The sequence below is a fragment of the Pteropus medius genome, unplaced genomic scaffold (assembly GCF_902729225.1).
Source record: "Pteropus medius unplaced genomic scaffold, Ma_sr-lr_union100, whole genome shotgun sequence".
In the NCBI taxonomy this organism is placed as follows: Eukaryota; Metazoa; Chordata; class Mammalia; order Chiroptera; family Pteropodidae; genus Pteropus; species Pteropus medius.
Window position 1 is genome coordinate 5,715,995 of NW_024352786.1, and position 17,842 is coordinate 5,733,836.

General features: G+C 39.1%; 1 protein-coding gene across 2 annotated transcripts in view; it reads right to left on the bottom strand.

Moving 5' to 3' along the window:
* Window positions 1-17,842, bottom strand: part of PAPSS1 (3'-phosphoadenosine 5'-phosphosulfate synthase 1) — an 80,356-nt gene that overhangs the window by 24,839 nt on the left and 37,675 nt on the right. For both annotated transcript variants that reach the window (XM_039848890.1, XM_039848891.1), the window contains exon 10: window positions 9,418-9,686. In XM_039848890.1, coding sequence (XP_039704824.1) covers window positions 9,418-9,686 — 269 coding nt within the window. The remainder of the gene's footprint in view (window positions 1-9,417; window positions 9,687-17,842) is intronic.

The following is a 17,842-nucleotide window of genomic DNA, read 5'->3' on the forward strand; positions in this document are numbered from 1 at the left end:
TAAGTGACATATTTCTTTATATATTCACACCGAAATCTGTTTTAAATGGAATAAATTTTATTCTATAAGGCAAAACTCATATACTCAACAGGTTTATAAACGAACTTCAGGCACAGAGGCTATTTTTTTTTACATAGATGTGCAAATTTTCTTTTCCAAACTATCAAAAATGTACTTATTTTAACACTACTAAATTTCTTTAAAAAGTCATATCCATTACCTATTTTTGTCGAATACAAAAATCAACTTTCATTCATTTCATGAATTCCATGTTAAAATACCCCCTTCTTCTTTATATTATCACATCACTCTAATATTAGTCTATTTTCTTAAAATTCCCAAATCATAATAGCGTGCCTAATTTCTGAGAAGTAGCACTAACTGGGAAAAGCTAGAGACAAAGGAAAGAGGAGGCTCATCCTTCCCGACACGTGGAATCTGGGTAATAACGACTTTCAATCTTCTTTATACGACTAGTATTCCTAAGGGTTATACCAACTTCTAAGACCCTGCACAGGCAGTGCAGTGAATAGTCCTCTCAAGGGTCACATTTCTGATTTGCAATGCGAAAATTATGAAATCTACTTAAATGTTTCATTATCCAGTTTGTAAAGGAGAATTAAGACACACCTTATACGTTTACTCTCATCATACAATCTTAAGAGTTGAAAAGCAGTTTTAGATTGTGGAATCCAAATCCTTCATTCTGCCAATCAAGAAACTGAGGCTTGATACACAAAATACAGACTTTCCCAAAGATTTCCTTTACCTTGAAAGAATATGTCTTCAAAATGGCACAACTCAAATGTAAGAGATGTATCTGTTCAGAACCATCAGCAACCAAACTAATTTTATTCTCTCAAATTCTCTTGCACTTGCTTAGCCCAGCCTGGCAGAGTAGGGGTGCAGGGGGTGGAGAGTAAATCCACGATGGCCCAGCCTCCCCTCTTGCTCTGGTCTCCCACCAAGCACCCCCAAAATTTGTTTCTGATGAAAGCCATAAGTGCTTGAATTTCTTCCTCCTCTCCATCCTCTCACTGATCACTATTTTAAGGAACCAAAGAAAGGCCAACATGGTGGTAAGGCATTAGAAAACATTCAGGAAGTTCTTTACCAGGATGAGTAAAGAGAAAAATAAGTACCAATTACTGAACTCTTCTTAACATGCCAGTCACTGTACAAAGTGTTTAATAAATATTATCTCATTTAATGTTTATAGCAAATTGATAAGACAGTCACTATTCTTGCTTTACAAATAAGAAAAATGAGACCTGAAAATTTTCATTAACATGTCCAAGACTGCAAAATGAACAACTAAGAGATCCAGTATCATTTCTAGGCCTCTCCAACCCCAAAGTCTGTGCACACCTGTTCTTACTGAGCTGCCTACACTGTGTCAAGCCCTACAACAAGATAGGACATCAGAGCAGGAGAGAAAATACAAGTTAGTACTACATTCAGGAAAGAAACGGTATAGATTACCTAACTACAGGGAAACCTGAAAAACCAGGCTAACAGAAAATATTAAAACTCGATGTTGCTTCAGTAAGAAACAAGAACAGATTCTGAGCTAAAAATGTATAGAAAAACCAGGAGAAAAAAAAGACATTCTTCCCATATAAAAAACATCCTAAAACACCAGTAAAATCTACTGTCTCTGAATTAGTCATTTCAGTTCTCAAGACACATATAAGCTAAAAGTATATAAAATATCAGACTATACAGATCCCAAAAACTACTTTCAATATAAGTCAACGGATTCAAAATGTTTTTGTGGTACTGATCCAAAATTGCTTATCCAAAAATCTGAAATCCAATTATTTCCAGCTTTATGAGATATAACTGACAGATAAAGTTCTATAAGTTTAAGATGTGAAACTATATGTACATACAGTGAAACGATTACAAAATAAAGTTAACATCCATCTGAAATTCAAAAACCTAGTTTTTTAAAACTAATTTAGTAGCAAAACCTGATCAAAACTGACATGAAGTTATTTATGGTTTAACTGATCCCACTTAGTGTGAGAAATCATTCTCTCTGCTACAGAAGTTTTAATGTTCTTTATGTCTCAGATTCATCAGAATTGAATAATACATGACCCTAAAGATTTTGGATAAGAGATTGCGAACCTATATTGCACTACTTCGGAAACGTGAATAAAATAAATGAGAAGACAAAATTATCAAAGACTCCAAGAGGGTCAAAGGTTACAAGGTTACAACTAAACCTTGAGAGTGTATGGCTCCTATAATTAAGCTCAGATCTAAGAATTAATGTCCGTTTAGGTTGTTAGAACTCTTGCAAGTGTTGCAGGGAGGAACAGGTTTATACCTTAACGAACATCCTATTTACTGTTCCAGACAGATAGTGGTGTAAAGCATGGACTAATTAAAGGAATATACTGACATCCCAATGGCAGTACAGTAGAACCTCCTTATTCAGTTTTGTTTTCCACGGTTTCAGTTACTCACGATCGACCAGTCTGAAAATATTAAATGGAAAATTCCAGATTTAAACAATTCATAAGTTTTAAATTGGGCTCCATTTTGACTATCGTGATGAAACCTCGTGCCCTCCCACTCTGCCCCACCTAGGACATGGATCAACCCTTCGTCCAGCATCTCCATACTACACACACACCCTGCCCATTAGTCACTTAGTAGCCATCTCAGTTATCAGATCAACTGTCTTGGTATTGCAGTGTTTGGGTTCAAGTAACTAAGCAAAACTAGGTATTGTACTAATGATGGCCCCAAAGCACAAGAGTAATGATGCTGGCAATTCAGATATGCCAAAGAGAAGCCATAAGTTACTTCTTTTAAGTGAAGTACTTCCTTTAAGGTATATGTGTATAGGAAAAAACATAGTATATATAGGACTTGGGACTATCCGTGGTTTCAGGGATTTACTGGGGGTCTTAGAACATATTCTCCAAAGATAAAGTGAACTACCATAGATTTCTACCATCTCTGTTTAAGGGCATCTGCTCTTACTCAGAATCCATCTCTATTAGGGAGTCATTTATCAATGCATGGATAACTCTCATGGTAAAGAAAAATTCCTACCTCCAACAAAGAGTTTTCTCCAAAATTCAACTGGCAATTCTCATTCAAATGTTTTAAACATGGCTGTTCATTGTATATATCCACATTCCAAAATACATCTTACTTTCACAAGAAAGGTCTTAGAAAGCATTCTCAAGTAAGGTCTTTCTAACAGGCCTAGAAAGCATGACCTGCCCTCTACAAAAATGGATTTAGTATTTTGTAAGAAGGGACAAACACAACTTCTACAGTTGATACCTCACAAAAATATAAATGTGCATACATAATACCCTTTCTAGCATTACAAAAGCAATTCTCTCTCCACACACTGCAACTCCCCTCACAAAAAAAATTCTTAAAATGGAATTTAGGATCAAGCCATTAAATCTTTACAGACTAGAAAATCAGGGACATCCTGTTGATAACCAGGCAGGCTTGACAGCTGCTCACTGCTCTGAAGAGCATTTGTGCTAGGGAAAAAAATCTGGTACCAATGCTTTCTAAATGACCTACAGAAAATGATTAAAGGGAGAGTCATTGTTTTTATTTTATTATTAATAGTTGGCAAAAAAGCAATACTGGCAGACTTTTTCCTGATGTCATTGGAAAAGCTACAAAAATGAGTGTTTTTTTATTACCAAAAGAATATTCACTTAAGGCTATGAATAAGCCAAATAAGTCAAACACATATATGAGGCACTTGAGGAAAAAAAATAGGTAGTTTTCATAAGCCAATCTCAGAGTTTAAATCATGCCAGGTCATAAACATTAAAACATTTAATGGTTTAAAATATGAGGATGTTTCCTAGAATTTCTAAAGTTTGTCCTTTAAAAAGTCGGAAGTTAAATACTGCCTTTTGCTCTTCATAACAAGAACCACTTAGCTTATTAATTGACACTCCAGACAGAGATCAACAGACAGATGCAACTTTAAGGTACCTTTATACCTTCTAGAAAGACTGGGAGCTCCGTGTAAGCACCTGGGGCACCTAAATTCTTAGCCTTGCCATCGACCGCCAAGGCAAAGACCCCTCAGAGGGTTCCTGGCAGCAAGCAGCACTGGTGAAAAGAAGACACAAGCCATTGGTGAGACAGGCCTGAGTCCCAGCTCTGAGTCTTACTGGTTGTAAGATCGGACACAGACTCCTTCCTTCCTTGACCTAACTCTAGACAGGTTTTAGAAGCCCTCTTGGACTCACCATACAGTGTGCGTCCTTGCAGGGCCTGTACTGCCTGGCTGTAACAAAAATCTTGCTAAATCAGCTTAGTAAGAACTCCCGATCCTCCATGCCTGATCCAATTATTCATCCCCCACTATCTCCTGAGTGATATTTGATCAGGCTAGTCTGCTTTCAGCAAGAATCCTGCTGGTCTCCCTTGACTGTTATTTCTGATGTTTCCTCTTAGTAGTTATCCATCTCCCATTCTTAGCTGTAATCCCCCACTTGTCCATACCATATTCAGAACTGAGCCCAGTTCTATCCCAAGGTCTCATCTGCAATAGTTCCTAAAAAAAAAAAAAAAAAAAAAAAAAAAAAAAATCTGCTTTTACTGCTGTAACTACTGACCTCTCTGATTTTCTCTGGCAGACCACAATTAAGGTACTTGGCCTCTCCAAGCTTCACTAACCTCCTCTGTAAATGGCAACAAAACCTATCACACTGAGTTGTTATGGGGATGAGGTTATAATGCATGCAAAGAATCTGTTCAATGTATGACAGGCACACGCAGGCACTCAAAAAGTAGTTATTTCCATTGTCTATTATTTATTTTCATAGTCTTTATATTTGCTTTATATACAATCGAACACCAAAGGACATTCCAAATCAGAGGATGCATGCTGTGACATGAAGTCTGTTAAGGAGGAGGTCCTGCAAGGCTCTCTGCCATTACCCACATCCTGGGACTTCACACTGACAGACAGGCATCCTTGAGGTGCACGCAGCTTCCTTGATGTGAGGACAGAATCCTAGGGATCTTGAGAACTTGAAACAAAGCATCTTACTATTTTTTAAGACAGTTGATACTAATTACCACGGACGACCATGAGGTAGGCAATGCCTTAAATGATTTACATTATCCTATTCACTCCTCACAACAACAGTCATATACTACCAATACCATGAGGCAGGTATCATAATACAGAAAGCAAGAATATAGGCATATCTCATTTTATTGCACTTTTCTTTATTGTGCTATACAGATTTTTTTTTTTACGAATTGAAGGTTTGTGACAACCCTATGCTAGCAAGTCTACCAGCACCATTTTCCAGCAGGCCCAGATGATGGTTAGCATTGTCAGCAATGAAGTACTTTTTAATTAAGGTACGTACATTGGTTTTTTTAGACATAATGCTATCGAATACTTAATAAGTTGCAGTAAAATGTAAACATAACTTTTATATACACTGGAAAACCAAAAAAATTCATGTGACTCATTTTGTGATATTAAATCACAGTGGTCTGGAACCAAACCTGCCATATCTCCGAGGTATGTCTGCACTGATTAGACAAAGAATATCATAACCCACAACTCTTGCCTATGATAATCAAAAAATAAGTGAGGGCCACTGTGCCAGAGATTTCGCCTCTAATGAATGCAAGCTAGGGCCATGCTACCTCACTATTTTGGAACTCCTACAGCATATTTTAAGAATTTATTTCCGGTCTGTTTGCAAAACACATATGACCATATGTTTTTAAAAATGTTTTAATAAGATTAAAAACATCCTGTGGGAGTTAAGTACCTGGCTCTGGAGCCAGATCATCTATAGACTATTGTGTGATTTTGGACAAGTTTGTTTAACCTCTCTGCCTCTGTTTCATCATCTGTAAATTGAGACTAGTAACCTACCCTCTTAGTGTTATTCTAAGGATTAAGTTAGCCAATGCATGTAAGGTACTTGAAATACTGCCTGAAGAATACAGTAAGAACACGACAAAAATGTACTATTTTTTCAATCACTGCATATAAGTACAACTCATTCGCTATGTCTTCATTTCCTCTTCAGTGAAACTGGTTTACTGAAAACCTTTTTGAGGCTGGTTAAGAAATAGTAAAAGTAATACAAAATGCTTGGCTAAAGAGCCTAGGCTAAAGGACCAAAATGGCTAACCTGAAAAAGATAATCATGTATAGGTGAGGAAATGCACAACTGATGGGAGCATAAAATAGTACCACTCACTGGAAAACTGACTGACGGCATCTACTAAAGCTGAACAAATGCATACCCCATGACCCAGCAATTCTATTCCAAGATATATACTAACATAAATGTCCACGAAAATAACATGCTCTAAAACCTTCATATCAATACTATTCTTAAAAGCAAAAAACTGAAAACTGCGCGCAAGTTATCACACGTGGTACACTACACAGTACTGGGAATGACCAACCTACAACTAACTACACACAATAAGGGAGAGTTTCACAAACATAAAGTGAAAGAAGCCAGACACAAGAGAGTAGCATATGGTTCTAGTTACACAAAGTGTTAGATCAGGCTGGACTGGATGCTTTGATGCAACACCCAGGTCCCCCGCAGGAAGGAAGGACCACCCTTCCCAGCTCCTAGGAGTGCTGTGTTGACCCAGCAGCTGTCTGCCCTCTTTAGAAATGGCTTCTAGAAAAGAGCTGCAGCCCAAAGGCATGCCCCTCCCCTGGGAAGCCAATCACTGGTCAACACAGGGTATATAGGCCTATTTCTTGTGCAACGTGGAACACCTCTGAAGGTCCTTCCAGAACTCCTTATAGAATCAACTAGGCTTCCACAAAGGCTGAATCACAGAACGACTTCTCCCTCTGCTTAATCCTGCCCCCTCCTGTTCTCTTCTCGTCCACAAATATTGACCCCCAAGGGCTCTCTTCCTGAACCTTAATCTCGCTCTTAGAGTCTGCTTCCCAGAGTATCTAAACCTCAACCCAAGCAAACTGGATTTATGATATGAGAGGTGAGGATAGTGAGGACTATTAGGGAGAAGGCAGGTAACAAATATGGGGTGGAAGGAAGACGAATTTCTGGGGTGCTGATAATCTTTTTTTAAAAAAATTGGGTGCTGGTTGTATGACTGTGTTCAAATGGGAAAAATTCATTTAATTATATACCTATGAAATATGTGCTCTTCTGATGTATATTATACTTCAATATGAAGTTAAAAGAAAAGACAAAATAGAAAATGATCATAATTAGACAGAACCTTAACAAACATTTAGTCCCACCTCCTGTGCATCCCTTGGACAACCATTTACTGGGCACTTAAACATAGCCCAGAGGAGTCTAACCTGAGATTATAAACCTGCTGGTGGTAAACCAGGCCCAGACCCGTGCCTGGCCTCCTCGACAACAGTCTGTGTTGTTTTCTCCAGACCATGCTTTCATGGGTAACAATGGGAGTCAAATGTGAGGCCTACTGCAACCAGGTGAACAACCAGTCAGCTTTGCCATGCAAGGAGGATGACTCTACTAAGTCAAAATGCCAGGCACCCCAAAGGTACCTTAGGTACCTTCACCTTTGAGTCCTACTTAAGAAACACATGGGCTCTGAAATCAGAAGACATAAAAAGCCTTCTACTGTAGACAAAACAGCATGTTTGACCCTTTGTGATGTTCTCTCAAGAATGAATTTTCTTTTATTATAGCTGCATTTATTATTTATCTATCCCCTCATTCCCATCTTTTAAAAAGCAGTTCTTAGTTTAGTTAATAAAATGTCGTATCTCATCCCTTTTTAGAGAATAAGAACACAAAGAGGACAAAATATGCCCTAAATAGGAAAGATAAAATTAGTTCACTTTCCCTACTGGCTCTTAATGAGGTTTTTAATCATAAGCCCATTACTGATTTTAAACTCATTTGGGTCATTTCCCATCGAAAGCCATTTATCTCCTAATTCTGGAGAACTTCAGAACAAATGATTTCCTTAAAATGCTGATGATGATGATGAATAAGAAGAGAGCACCAAAGGAGAGGTTGGAGAACCACTATAACAAAATTATTTCCAAAACAATTTAGTAACTCTTTGAGATGTAAAAACTAAAGGGCACAGTGGTCTCTAGGAAACTCAAAGGGCTATCACTGCCCAACTCTTACAAACGCTCTACACCAACAAAGAGGGGAGGATATGAGGCCTATTACCTAATGTGGAAGTTCTAATGCATTATTTTGGCTGGATCCAAGAGAAGAGTCAAATACATTTTAATATTTCAGCTTGTTGTGACTGCAGTTTTTTTGTTTGCCTGTTTTATTTATTTTATTTTTTTTTTTTTTCTTGAGGGGGGTCTGGTTTTTTTTTTTTTTGGATAAAAAAGTAACAGACTGTACAACCCCAACTAAACTCTAATAAATGTTTTAGGTTTGTTCTCAAAAAACTAATAAAACCACGTTTGGATTTCTTTTAAACTGGATTTTTTTTTTTTTTTTTGGAGGAAAACATCACAGAGTACATACAACTAAATTATTTAATCCTTTCTAAAAGGATTTGCCTCCTAGATAAATTTGACTAAGTAAATTCATCTCCCTTCAAAGTGGGGATGAAAAAGAATACATTAATAATGTGCCATTTATTCTTTATCTTAAACTCATCAAGAAGCTGGCTAGAATTTCCCACACCCTGTGTTTTAGGTCATTCACTGATTTAGTCATTCATTCAACAAACATTTTTTGAAAGCTTACTCTGCCTTGAAGCAAAACCTAATTAGGTCTACTTTATATATGGTTATAAAAAGATCTCAAAATATCCCTTTTCCTTCTGACCCCTAAGTAGAACTCCAGAAGCCTCCCCAACCCAACATCAAGAAGCAATTTTACTTCCTGAGTCTATTAAACTCCAGTCCTTCACAAAAACAAATGAAAAATGTCTCCTGAATGCTCTTTTCTTTTTTTAAGATACCACACTTTTCTTCCTACAAAAATACCTTTGGCCTTTCCAAAATTCAGAAGAAGGAAAAATCAGACTAGGTCTGTCCCCTGGGAAGAATAACTTAGGACTTGGTTAAAGGGATAAGACAGATGTTGTCAGAGCTGTGTCTGTAGCATGGCCAGAAGTTAAAAAGAGGCACCTGTGTCACACCTTCCCGAGCTCGCCAAGCCCTCTGTGTGCAGAGAACTTTCTCCACAATTGGGACCAAGCACTGCAATAAGAGCAGCAAGAGAAGCATGCCCCCGCCTGCCCTTTCCCAGGAAGGCTACCTCTGGGGGGCCACCCCTAGGGAACATCCCTGACAGAGCAGGAGAGTACTCCAGGCACTCCTAATGTTTGCAAGACCTACAGAGCAGAGAAAAATCAATAGACAAGTCTGTGGCTAACACCAGCTGTGTTAATAAGAGTGGTTTCAACAGTGCTGCAGTGAAAATCTGGAAAGCAGTCTACCTCTGTCGGTCCAGCATACATCATGGGTGATGGGAAGATGGCCACCACTGTTGTTTCGGGATTCAGGACGCCTTCCTCCAGCACTGCGGCATGCTGCTTCATACGCCACATTAGAGGAACGTCATCATCCTTTGTCCAGCCACCAAGAGGGTGAAGAAGAAGGACAGGGCGCCGGTAGCCCCTCTCTAGAAGTTGCTTATGGGTGTCCTGCATTAACAGAGCATGTCCATTGTGCACTGGGTTACGTAATTGAAATGCAAAGACAGCATCTGAAAAGAGAGAATTTCTAGTTAAGAGAAGCATGTTTCCAACAGATTACCTTGCAAAGATAAACAATTCTTAAAGCTCGAAGTTTAGGACGAAGGAGACATATGTTCTCAGAATCAAAAACTGGTGAAAAACATGTACTACTTTGACCATTCAGGCCAAGGCAACATGAGCTGGGGATGTGTAACATAGCAGTGATGGGTTTATAACAATTACTTTCTGCATTCGTGGGAAACCTGAGAATAACAAGCAGATCTTCTGGGCATAACATCCTGGTTCGGCTGCTTACATGGATATAAATTCTTGGTCAATCCTTCCATGGGACCTAAGACACTTCTTTACTAAAAGAAGACAATACGATAGAGAAATCTGTAGTTCAAAAAGTTTACCTACTATCCAAATATGCTCATTTACACTGATTACTTTGCTTGACTGTTACCCTGTTATTCTGTGATGCCGGGTCAAGATTCTGGATTACAGTTTAGCAACACCAATATCCCTTACAAGGGCCACCATTTCTCAAAACGATGAAAACTGCTAGATTAATTAACTGCTAGATTAGGCTGGTTAACTCTGTATCGCCAGCTTACAACCCTAACTTCATTCCTACTTGGGGCTTGCTGTTTATTAGACCTTTCTTAGAAGACATGGCTATTTGGGGTCATAGAGCAATTTCACAGAACAGAGCGAAAATCCAGACAGGGGACCTCTGTATTATATTGCCTTTACAACATCTGGTACAGCACCATGCCGTGTTGACCCAAAGTAAACATCTCCCCCACCCCCTTAATAATATGAAGCCAAATAGTACGTCTTCTCCAGTCTGTTAATTCTGACCCTCTTCTACTCCATGACAGAAGACCCAGGAGGAAAGCTGCAGCACCCTATTTGAAAAGGATTTTTTAGTTTTTTGGCCACATTCTGTGATATTCCAAGATTTATAGCATTATCATTATGCTTTGAAGTTCCTCAAGTCACCTCATTATACATGAACAAGAAATCGCTGATATGACATAATGTACAAAGAAAAAGAAAGTCTTGATATAAAAATATGAACGCTTAAAAGTATTCTGCTTTCAGGAGATGGGAGGAGGGAGTCAGACCTGAAAGTTTTTCTATCCTTCTGAATTCACTTCAAATTTTGTTTTACATATATTCAAGCAAGATTCCAAAGATAACAAGATTCCAAAACATCCCGTTTGATCATCAAATAGAACTCCAGAATTCCCCTCCACCAACTAAGATTAAGAAGCAATGTTACTACCTGACTCTATTATACTCCATTTCTTCAAAAAAGGAACAGATGAAGAATGTCTCCTGAATATATGAGTACTAATTCCTCCATTTAGGGGACTAATGCCTGAATTTAATCTACCATACTGATTCTGGCCTAAATTTCATCACTTGGTTTAGTTTTCTTGCCTCTCTCTTCAACGCATGCTATGCTTTCTTTATAAACAGGCTTGAATCACAGCAGAGACACTTACTAAGCATTAATGAATCCTACTCCTGGGCTGATGTGAGTTGCTGCCATGATGAGAAGGTCAGGGGTGGGGAGAAGTGGGGTGGTTCAGGCTTACACCATGGGGACAAAAGAGGACGCTGGCCCAACACAAGCCTGCAGCACCAAGGCCAAGGAGACACCTGTGTGGTTCAGGCCAAAAGGGGCCATGAAGACAGCCTGTTTGATGCGGAGACTGTTTACAACAGGGAGGTAGATATTAAGGATAATGGCAGCCCAAATTCTCACTGTAGGAGTAGGAAGGCATAAACACAGAAAAGAGAAAGGCTAAAACAGACTATGTGGTGTTGAATTAGGATTGACAGTAGTGTGACCTCATGGTTTTCAGCTATTTTGAGTCTACATATATATGTTCAAACGTACATTTCTTAGTGCTGGTCCTACAAGGAGCAACTACATGGTGGCCATAAGCAAAACTAAAGTCCAAATTTTGCATTCTAAAAACCATTCCCCATATAAGTAAACCAGGGCTCCTTGGCAAAGAAGTTGACTCTAGGGCTTGGGCAATGAAAAAACTGTAAGTTTTCATTTCATGTCACTGTCGATAGGTTCTGCAACATTAAGTGAAATGATGTATCAGGAAACCAATTTTACCACAGACTAATTGATAGAAATGAGAGTTAAGGTCCTACAGCATCTCATCATTATAACACAACGATGTTGAACAAAATGTTATTCAAAGATCTACACAACATGAACTGGAACATCTTTTGTGTCATAAAGAAAAGAAGTATTCAAAGAATGATGGAGACATGTCTGAAGGATACAGCAACCAGTCTGGCAAACTCAGGAGAAGCTAAACATCACAGTAAATAACAGTAGTGGATTGCAACCCACTGAGTAAAATAGGAATCTGTGAGTCCATAAAAAAATTAAATAAATGAATAAACCAATGGAGGAAAAATGGAAATTCTACCTTATGGTAGAAGGTTAACTAATAAATGAAGAAGAAATGAAGGAACTGGAAAATCACCATTTGGCAGAATTTGCAATGTGCTAAAACTAGCAGGCAAAAGTCTGACGATGATGGAATATTTATGATCTAAAATCTCTCCCCCAAAATTCTTGTTAGTAAACCAAAATAACTAGTTGACTTTACCGCAGAAAAACCTGGTAAACACAATCTTAAGTGATAAAAGTTACCTTAAAATAAGTTAACATCATCTGTAATAAGACAAATCAAAACTGTGAGCCACCAAATATGATATACTGAAAATTCAGCATTGCTTCCTACACTATTCTTCATCAAAAATGTGTCAGCTGAATCTAATCGTGAGGAAACAGCAGATAAACTCAACTGAGAGACAGTCAACAAAATAGATGACTTGTAAAAGACACAAGAAGAGTAAGTGACTGTTTCAGACTGAAGGAGAATGACAGCCTGAACCACAAAGGAGAAGTGGCAAAGAGAAGACTTTATTTTTGTTGCTGGTTTCTCTGTAAAGGATATTATTAGAACGATGGCATGATTTGAATGGAGTACACAGATTAATAGTACTACATCAGTGTTATTTTCCTGAGTTTGAGGAGCATATTGCAGTTAGATAGGAGATTGTCCTTATTTTTAGGAAATACTAAAGGGTAATGAGTCATCGTGTCTTTGACTTTCAAATAGACTGAGAAAGCACATTATGTTCATAATTATGGAATCTAGGTAAAGACCATACGGGATTTCTTGGGTCTATTCTAATAATTTTTCTGGAAATTTAAAATTATTTCAAAATAAAAAGTTAAAAAACAAAGTAAATTATGATAAGAGACATATGAACCAATTACAATGTATGGATCTTATTTAGATCCTGATTCAAACTGTAAAAAAAAATGTGACTACTATGAAATTAGTAGAAATTTGAACACTGACTGGTTAATAATATTAAGAAACTATTATTATGATGTAAGTGCAAAAATGGTAGGTATCATGGTTGTGCTTTTTAAAATCTTTACCTTTAAGAAACATGTACTGAAATATTTAGATGAAAGACATGGAGTCTGAGATTGGCTTCAAAATAACAAGCAGGTGGGATGGGGTACAAATGAAACAAGCTAAGAGTTGACAACGACTGCCTCTGGCTTAGCGGTGCATAGGGATTCATTATACTATTATCTCTACTTATAAGTAGATGTTTGAAATTTTTCCTAATAACAAATTTTAAAAGAGAAGAGAGATGCACGGTACTAGAAGCAGCATTGCTTTGGAATAGGATATTTATGGGTTCAAATCACAGAAAGGACTACCAGTTGTTAGCCATCAACTGTGGCCTTTAAGGATTGACTTTCACTTTCTACATCTTTAAAATGCGGATGATACGAAGGTTATTATTATGAAGATAAAATAACATAAAGTACCCAGCATGGTGAGACACACACTGCGGTTACTCAATAAATCAGTTTCATAAGACGATTCATTCTTTCAAAAAAATCTAAAAATTCATGGCAATAAATTGAACTCACTGTTCCACTGGTCGCTTAAAGTCCACTCCAGTACAAACTACTCTCCCAGCGAGTGTTTCTAAGATGAGGCATGTTAGTGCTGTGCTGGAGGATACACAGCCTGTGTCCTCTGTTTAATCAGGAACAGGCACCTATCTTTGAATACGACCTCTGGTTAATACATCTCAGGTGTATGATGACTACATTCCTAGACTTCAATCAGGTCAAATCTGATTCTGTAAAATCGCCATTTAGCAAGATTATTTATATGACAAGATATGCAAAAGGAAACATAAAAAATAAATTCTGTCTCAAATACACATATTTGACAGACTCTAATAATTTATCTACCCAGGCTTTCTTTCCAAGAAGAATTAATCTCGCTCCACACTGGACATTTAACAGATAAAGTTAAGATGGATGACTTATTAAAAGTTCACATTAGAAACATATAAAGGATTTCACTGCCAAAATTTCTTCCAGGTAGACTTCTTCCCTTACTATCAGTTCCACTCAAAAATCCAATGACCATTTGATCTGTCTGCCCATTTTTCCTTGCCAACAGAACCAGATCTTTCTTACACTTTAGTGTTCTCAATCCTTTATAACTATTTATCAATGAGTTACACAAATGGCTTTAACTGTCTGTAGTTCCAGGCTGTATTTTCATCCCTGCCATCTGGTTTCTTCACTAGAGAACTTCCGCGGATGAACAATGTAACAGGAGTACCTGATCCAATGGAAGCTACATTCCCAGGGTATTCACCCAACTAACATAACCCAGATGCATCACTATTAAATTTTCCTCTGTCAATTTTCCATCCAGAAAAAAAGAATAATAGACCGCAATGGGCCTGGGGCCATTGATACTTACAACTTTCATTAATTTCATTAATGTCTCACATTCTCATCCCCATTTCCGAAAGGACAGTGATTTCCTCCATTGTCACACCATAATCAGTGTAAAATAGTTGCCTTTTCACTTGTAATTCCTTTATGGCTTAGTTCAAGGCAGCTTTACCTAAGATTATGGTTTCAACTGTTTGAAATGGGAGATGATTTACAAGATGACTGAGATTTAGTATCAATATTTATGACTTCCATTTCTTTCTAGCCCTCTGTACCCCTGTTCCTGGGAAAGAACAAGGTATTCTATCATCTTGACTTATAGAAAGTATACTACAAAGCCGCTGACACCCAGCATAAAAGCAAACGTGTTCCTTAAAGAGCCAGAGTGAACATTTTAGGCTTTGCAGGCTATGGGGTTCCTGCAGCAACTCAGCCCGCTGTTAGTAGTACAAAAAGAGCCACAGACAATGCATAAACAAGTGAATGCGGCTATTTTCCAATAAAACTTAATTTACAAAAATGCAGTAGGCCAGATTCTGCCTACAGGCTGTAGTTTACCAGCCTCTGAAAGACAAGCGAAATGTGACTGATAGAAGTAAAAACAGCATTCTCACCAAGCCAGCTGGTGTGAGCAAAAGTGTGGAGGCAGAAAAGCAGAGATGTGTCTGAGGAACACAGGATCATCCATTTCGTCAGAGACGGATCTAAGTCCTGGCATAAGGTTATCATGCAGAATTTTGAATGCCAGGCTAGGAAGGGTCTTGCGTGCCCAGTGGGGGTTGTGAGTTAAACAGTAATGTCTTACAGAAAATTAGTCTAATAGGACTGGGCAGGATTGAGGTGGGGGACAGTAGAGGGTAACTGGGCAGAGAGCAGGGACAGCAAAATCAGGAGATGATTGCTGCTGAGGAGCAAGTTCTCACAGTTCCATATAAAATAAAACTCCCCCCAACTCTTCCATTCTCTCCACCCACTTACTATCCCTCCCTCAGGATACGGAAGGGCTCATCTGACAGACACAGCCTACACACTGGTGAATGGGGTTGCACTGTGGCAACAGCAAAGACAGAGACACTGCCTCACAACCACCCCCTCTTCCTGCTCCCAGGAGCCTGAGGTCACTGGGCAGGAATCTTAGTGACTAGTAAATCTGCGTCCGCTGACCGAAACTCTCCCCTGAGCTCCAGACCATCCCTTCTACTGCCTCTCAGTGCTCCAGGGGCACCTCAGATTTGACTCCTCCCAGCCTCCGTGAGCATCACTGGTCCTCCCCAGCCTCTGAGAGCACCAGAACCATTACCCATCTCAGACTCTGAGACCCCTTCCTCACTCTCATCCTCCACAGGCTATGATTCACTTGTTCCCTTGATCTCACTTGCAACTCCACTTTCTTTACTACCGATGCAACGTCAGCCCTTCGCCACTTCTTCGTGGGACTTGTCTGTCCACTAACCGGTCTGGCGCCCCCATCCGGCCTCCACACAGCTGCCATGGCAGGCAGGGAAGAAATCAGTCTGGGACAAGATAAAAATTCCATTTAGATATGCTCTCCTGAGGCCAGAGTGAAACTGGTCCTTCCCCCAGGAGCTTACGACCTAGTCAGAGGAAGATAAGCAAACACTCACTAACCAGAAAAAAAATAAATACCCAAAGGAATACCACACTATCTTCAACTGCAACACGACATAATCAGATCTTTGTTTTCAGAAGATAAGTCTGGTGATGCTGTGAAGGATGAAGTGATGAAAGAAAAGAATGGGACTATCAAATCTTTGGTGACGGAAAGAAACCTAACTGTGGACGGTGAACGCACAATGCAACATACATACACCTTACTGTTCAATTGTACACCTGAAACTTACTGGATTTCATGAACCAATGTCACCATAATAAATTTTTTTTTTTTAAATGGGACTAGATTCATTCATTCAACCAATTCCTTCCTGCTCTGTCACAGTGCAAAACTCCAGCCAAATCCAAAAGGCACTTTCTCATTTTAAATGCTCCTGACCTCTCCACTACCCGACGTTTAAAAAAACAAACAAAACAAACAACAACAAAAAAAACACTACCCCACTGTCTTCTGCCACCCATGGCACTAACCTTTTCTATTTCATCTGCATCTTTACCTTTTTTTTTTTTTTTAAAGTAAAAACCATGAAACACAGAAGAAAGTTTTTTACGGGGGAAAAAATCACCCACAAATACACTATCCTCATATCTGTTTTTGTTTTTTTTTTGCATAGTCTCCTAGTTGTTCTCCTTATGCACACATTTTTATGCAGTTCTAATCAGATATATATGATATTTTATATTCTGCCTGCCCATTTTGGTCTCATCACCTGTTTCGACATCTTGTAGCTCTCTCAGAGCAACAGGGTTCATTGCTGGGTCCTATGAAATTCTTTCTTTACATACTCATTCAAGAAACTCACCCTTTGCCTGGATCCAATTACTATGCACATACAGATGGCTTCTGTTAGCTGCATCTCTAAGTCCTGACCTTCCGATTCAGCAGTTTAGAGACATTACTGAAAACATTTCAATATACACTGCTCATGACTGCTGTACTTCCCCTCATTTCTTCCACCTTCACTACTACTGGCACATCTCAAGCCAAACGCAGGTCTACACAAAGGAGTAGCCGGTAGTACAGGTTCTCTCCCTCTCCTCTGGATTGGACACATTGTAATCCAGGAGCCAACACACTGTGGAAACAAGCACGGCCCGACCGACCCTTTGCTTCCAGCGGGTGGAGGGGAAAAAAGAAAATAGAGAAAGTTCTCCTGAGCAAGTGCTGATGTGTGACGGGGCAAGGACACAGTGACCACTAGCATTTCCTGATGGTGGGAAGAGGGTGAACGCTGCCGCCCAGGATCAAGTTGGACATGGGTCACTCAATCCAGTACCACGGCATCAAACACTGTGCGGCACCGTGCAAAGAACTTGGGTTGGACCCCTGCTCTGCAATTTCTCAGGCGGGAGCCCACGGACAACTTCAACTATCCCTGGCGCGGCCGTTTCCAGCAGCAAATAAGGTGATGAGCAGGAAAATGCTCCTACCTCCTAGTCACTCTCTCCCCAGATTTCTCAGAACTGTGCTTGGCTCTCCAGCCCACACTCAGAGCCCTGGTGTGCATCCCAACCACTAAACCCCAAATTATAACATCTTCCTGCTTCCCTGCTTTCAATTTCTTCTTTGTGAAACTGTCCTACATACAGCAGTAATTAATAAGTCTCCTTTTCCAGTCCTACTTGAGCTGTAATATCTGCCACATTATCTACCCCAGAGCTCTAAAAACAGGCATTTGTGATTTTCCCTAAATCAAGATAGTAGCTAAACAAGAGAGTATTGAC